General features: G+C 43.2%; 1 protein-coding gene across 1 annotated transcript in view; it reads left to right on the top strand.

Annotated features, from left to right (window-relative positions):
• ADAM28 (ADAM metallopeptidase domain 28) overlaps positions 1-2,235 on the top strand; it is a 21,160-nt gene extending 18,925 nt beyond the window's left edge. The window contains exons 20-24 of the mRNA XM_010284429.1: positions 144-243; positions 529-594; positions 919-996; positions 2,037-2,099; positions 2,203-2,235. Coding sequence (XP_010282731.1) covers positions 144-243; positions 529-594; positions 919-996; positions 2,037-2,099; positions 2,203-2,235 — 340 coding nt within the window. The remainder of the gene's footprint in view (positions 1-143; positions 244-528; positions 595-918; positions 997-2,036; positions 2,100-2,202) is intronic.
• The last annotated feature ends 3,613 nt before the right edge of the window (positions 2,236-5,848 follow it).

Raw genomic sequence — 5,848 nt, 5'->3', positions numbered from 1 at the left:
GGGGGGGGGGAGAAGAAGAAATAAAGAAAGGACATGGCTATATGACACACCAATAGGAATAAGGCAGGCATTCAACTTCAGCAAGTTTTTTTTTTTTACTTCAGTCAGGGTAAGATTTACAGTTATATGTAATATTTGCATAGCTGCCAGACCAGAAGGGGACCTGGAGCCACAAACCAAGTCTTTGTGGATCAAGAACAAAGACGCAGAGAACACCCTGTCCTGGCGGTACCAGCCCAGAAGGTAAGAGCGGGGAGGCGCTGGGTCAGCTGTAGGGCTCCCTGGGACTGTAACCAAGGGGCTGCAACATCGGAACTCATCAGCCAAAGTGCGCTAACTACACTTCCATGAGGGTTTCAAAACACTCATGTGAGGCTGTGAGTACAGTGCTGCAAATCCCAGCACGGGGAGGGTGTGGAGAAAGCACATGGCACTAAGTCCCGGAGTAATCTGCCTGCAGTAAAGGGGCATGCAAAGATAACACATAAGATAAGGGCTGCATCCAATTCAACTGTTCCCTGTTTTCAGATGAATGATAAGAAGCTTCTTCTTCCTGTACCTCCACTGCAGGAGAATAAGCCACAGCTCCAGAGCGTAAGTACTTCTAGAGAATTCCTTTGCTTTCATGTTGGCTTTGGGGAAGACAGCACATACCAGCTCATGCCATGCTGGAGACCTGCAGTGACAATCTGATCCCAAAGGTGGGGAAATCACTGCACTCCGGATAAGGCCCTGATGTTTTCTCAGGGCTAGATAGCATAAAGCATCCCTGCTTCCGAAATGAATGCATCCTTTTACCCCTATTAATGCACTTTTTATATAGAACACAAGCCTGCACATTCCCATGGGAACATGCAGATGCACACATACACAGTATGTATATAGGATCAATATGTTTTATATTCTCTTCTTTTACAGCCTTCTATAAGGCCAAAAGGTCCCCCACCTCCTGTTCCTTCTACCAAACCAACCTCTTCTCGCACTGAAGAGATTTTTGTAAGTATAATAACCCTGCAACTTTTCCCATCTTTCACCCAAGTTGCAAATGACTATCAGATGCCAATTAGTATTTTTCATTTCTGACTATGATTAAAAAAACCCAAGTCACAGATATTCAAACCACATATTCTTTAGGGTAGGAGTCACCTTTTTTGCCATGTAATCCTAAACTGCACAAGAAACTCTTAATCTGTGCCAAGGAGTCCTGTAAGCCATCACAAGCACATCTCATTAGCAAGAGTACAAGGAGTCCAAACCAACAGGGATTTCAGGTGTAAACACAATGCGAATGATGAGCATCTTTGCTACTACATGTGTCTGCAATAGTCCCTGTATTGTGGAGATGTGGTAAGTCTCCAAAGATGCCACCTATGAGAGGCTCTCCATAAACATGCATATATATACATATGTATGTGGTTTTTAAATTCTTTAAAAAAATTGGAAACCAGAAGAATATGAGTATTTTCCATTAAAAAATCCAAAGCATCCTACTTAAACAAAAATGCCTCCCTCAAATATTTACCATCTCAGCATTTGAGCCCCCTGCCTACCTGATACAATGGTATAGAAACCATCTTCACACTAGCAACATAATTGCATAGTACCACCTACATAAAGAATTATGGATCAAGACTAAGTAAAAAATAAATATACCCCCCCATATCAGCTTGATTATAAAAACAGATTTAAATCCTACTGTTTTTAGAGATGCTTTCCTCAACATGCACCTTGAGCATGTGATCAGCTTTAGCTTCCTAAGCAGTCTATTTGAGCATGGACACTCGATACAGATGAATTTAAACATTGAGAATAGCTCAGTGGTCTTCTGAAACAGAAGATCTATACCCCTTGTGTATTTGTATTATTGTGCCTTCTTGTATGCGGACAGCTTAATCTAATTCAACCCTAGCTTTTCCACTAGGGAAATGCTGTAGTAAACACATGAGATAACAGTAGCAGCAGCTGAGGTCTGCAGAGGTTCTGCAGCTGCTCAGACAGAAAAGCCTAATGGCATTTAAACTACATTTTTGTTATAGGCACCAGAGAGAAACCCTGCTCATCCCCCAGTTCCCAAAGGCAAACCTCCACCTCCACCAAAGGTAACCCGAGTTCAGATGTGAATAGCAATTCTTTTGGGGTGTAATTTGCTGAAACTGCACCAAGGCACACTGTGATTTATTTAACATTTTCTTTTTCATGTAGGCTTTAAAACCTCCAATTAACCCCAGAGTATGAAGCTTCTGGAGTAGGGCTGATCGAGATATCTGAAATTTTCAGGGGTATTTGTCCCTCGATTCCTCCACTTTTGGCAAAAGCAACCAAGATAGTCTTCCTGTTCTCTTTTAAAAAAGAACAACTGACTGACAGCTGCTTTGAAAGAAAAACGTTGGTTTTCAAACAGCGAGGAACTCTTTGGTGATGACATCAAGCTACTGTCCAAAAGCAAACGAAGCAGAATCGCCGCTTGCACCAAGGAGCAGACTGAGGAGTTATGAAAGCTGCGTAACATCCTAGGCCACCATCAGAAGATGTGGCTGCACTGGGATGCCCTGCATCTACACCGCTTTTCTGGGTGCAGACCTAGATCAGGCAAAGCATGGCTACTCTCTGTTTGCAAATTGTAAACTTTTTGCTGCATTTCTGGATCTTTGCCAGCCCTCTCTTCAGCAACAGACCAGACCTTCTCCTTCACATGCAAGTTCTGGAAAAAGAAAAATCCTTCCTGCCCTTTGGAGAAAAGTTTGTGTCCTCAAGGCCTGAACTAGCCTTGGAATAATAAGATTACACACTGGAAATGCACTGCATCTTTTTGGATGGGATTCTCTCATTAATCCTTAGACTACCTGTTAAACAAGATTCCTCTGCTGAGTAGGCAGAACTGGAGGTATGCTCAAAGGCAAAGCATGCAGGAGTCAAACCACTTGCTGCTTGAAAGTGCTCTGAGTGCTCAGGCTGTGCTCATTTAAAAAGAGCTCCAGCTGCCACCACTGCACTTGGCCAGAAAAATTCAGAAAAGCAGAGTCAACAAAATCCTTAATCATTTATTTAATTTCCCTTCAGCTCCAGAAATAGCTGAGTATTTCTCCCTTCCAGGATATACACACCTTGGTGTTTTTGTTTAATTGCTCTTGCACAGGGGTGTGTTATTGTAAAGTTGCTAATGAGAACTACACTGGGTGCAGGGGTTTGTTATTGTGGGACAGCATCGCAGCATGAGGCTTTGCGCACTGGTTTATTACTGAGGGGTTCTTCATTCGTTCTGGCCTGTTGGCATCAGCATTGTTGACACTATTGGCCTGCTGGCATAGATCTGCATGATACTGTTGGCATTGATGGTAATAATACCATGAGGGTGCTGGCACTGATGCTATTGTTACTACTGGCGCTGATATTATTCATGTGGTTGGCATCAATATTTTTAAGTTAAAGCACACAGAAGGGGGCGGGGGGGAGAGAGCGCGAGAGAGCAACAAAATTGCCCTGGACCAGAAGTACTTTTGTAGAAGTTCCAGTTTGAACTGGATTTGGGTTTGGATCAGGATTAAAATCAGAAGAGGGATCCAAATCGATTACACTGTAGCTCGGGAAGGCACTTTCCAGCCCTTGGGCATACTGGCTTTGCTAAAGATGACCACAAGGCTGCCAAACTACCAAAACCAGATCTGGGGCCTTGGGCCAGCACTGTGCATACTAGCTTTTACCTGTACTTGGTTCTGACCAGGGCCTACTAGGACTTTTAGAAAAACGTGATCCTCAGAGGGCCTGAAACCCTCAAGTCCGCAAACCAGCTCACACCTGCTGAAATCCTGATCTACATAACCTTGTTTGGCTACTAAACACGTAACGGTACAGTTAATTTTCACATGCAGAGCCTTGCTATTTACAGTGACCATTACTGCAGCTGCACAGGGCAGCGCCATTGTCTCTGATACACAAATGCATATAAAAACCCCATCATCTTCTTTTGGGCTAGGCTTGCTTTGAGGTTGCAAATCAAGTACTGTATGCTCTGCAGAATGCATATGTGATGAGATTACAGTCTTCAGCTTGAGGAGTGAGGTGGTTTTTTTGTTTTAGGATAGATTTTATTGGAAGAGCATAGCTTGCTTTCACTTTGGATAATTGCTTCTTCATTTGAGTCAGAAATGGATTTTAATCTATCTGTATTTGACTATGGTGTAAACATTTAGAACTTATTTTTTATGAACTGTAATTAATATATTTACACAGACTTCTGTATGAGAAGTATTCTATCTAAACTGGAGGTAGTTGTTTTGTTTTTTAAAGATTATCGCTTGCACACGAAACACACAACAACAGTGTAAAGTGTGATCATTTGTAACATTGCCAAATCCCTAAAACTCATGACTGGACTAAAAAGATCATTCACAGGTATTGCCAAACCCTGCCAAGTTAGCCAGTAAAGTTGAATTAAATTTATAATAAAGGTTGACAAGATACTACATGCCAATTTTTCTGCCACCTTAAAATCTGTTTCTTTGTGTTTTCCGACCTTTTCCTCTTTGTGAACACTCAAGAATTTTCCAAGGATACAGAGATTTGAAGCAAGCTGAAGTCTAGAGACTTGCTTTTGCTTAATTACCTTTCTAAGATTCAACTCCCAAACCATGGAGCTTGGGCTTACTTTGTCCTTCAGAAAACGAGTACTTTGTCTGACCTGTACAGGCTCAAACCTCCTTAGTATCTGCACACTTTCAGTAAGCAAAGCCTGCACCCCAGCACCCAAGCAGAGTGCGAGTGCTGTACACCAAGCATACATCTTCAGCAGTGACTTGCAGTAGAAACCTAAGAAAAATACAGAAGAGCACACACCTATAGCAGTTTAGATTTACAGCTTTCTTGGCCCCAGCATCCATAGGACAGGTGATAGGATCTCCTATGATGGAGCACGTTCTGTGTTCCAGCCAGACCTTGCACAAAAGGGCTCGTCTGTAGGTAAAATCTGTTGTTCCGTTATGCAAACGTGACATCTACTGTTAAAAAGCCTTTACTGCAAGAGAAAAGTGAACCCAAGAAAACTTGTGTTATTCTTCAGTGCTCCAGTTATCAAGAGCCTGCAGGACATACTCCAGAGTGCTGGTACATCATCAGATGCAGTTCTGTCTGCAGTCTTGCACTTTTCACTGAACTCCCATAGTTTGATCCAGGTCCAGCTGTTCCCTTATTCCTGGTTCAGGGTCCCTTGCGCAGCAGGATCTGCCACACACACGGTACAGCGGAGCAGCAAGCCCACCTGCTGGCATCATATGGTAAGATACCCAGGGCTTTTGGCACTGTGCAATCACCACCAGTCAACTGACGCTGGCTGAATTTGCATTTGCTACGCAGGAGCCATGTGCTGGACCCTTGCCTTGCTCCCAAAAAGCACAGCAGTTTACCACTGGTTTTGGGGTGGGATTTATTTTTAGCATGAGTGAGCACTCCACTCCTCCATCTCCCCTTATTCCATGGTGAAACAAAAATGTCTTGTTTTTCCTGTTTCTTTTCAATCTCTGAATTTACCACCCTCTTTCATCCCTTTTCCCCCCCATCTGTCCCTGAGGGATGGTGCTACCAAGGCAGAGCAAACCCTTTCCTCTTTGCAACCCTAAACCAATCTTCACTGTGAACAGTTTTGGGGGGTTCTTGAAAATCAGGCACACACACTGGATCATCACAACAGACCAATTTCCTCAGTAGTTCCTATCTGGCCCTCTGAATTGTCCACTTTGCTGTGCAAATTCAACACTGGCCGTTAGAGGGCAATGGGGCATGGAAAAGAAGTTTCTCTTGCTTGCTATCGGATGACTGCTATCACCTCAAAACGAATCAATTCTTAATTTACCGC

The sequence above is a fragment of the Phaethon lepturus genome, unplaced genomic scaffold (assembly GCF_000687285.1).
Source record: "Phaethon lepturus isolate BGI_N335 unplaced genomic scaffold, ASM68728v1 scaffold4423, whole genome shotgun sequence".
Lineage (NCBI taxonomy): Eukaryota > Metazoa > Chordata > Aves > Phaethontiformes > Phaethontidae > Phaethon > Phaethon lepturus.
The sequence above is the reverse complement of the archived record's forward strand: the minus strand, read 5'-3'. Positions and strand labels throughout refer to the sequence as shown.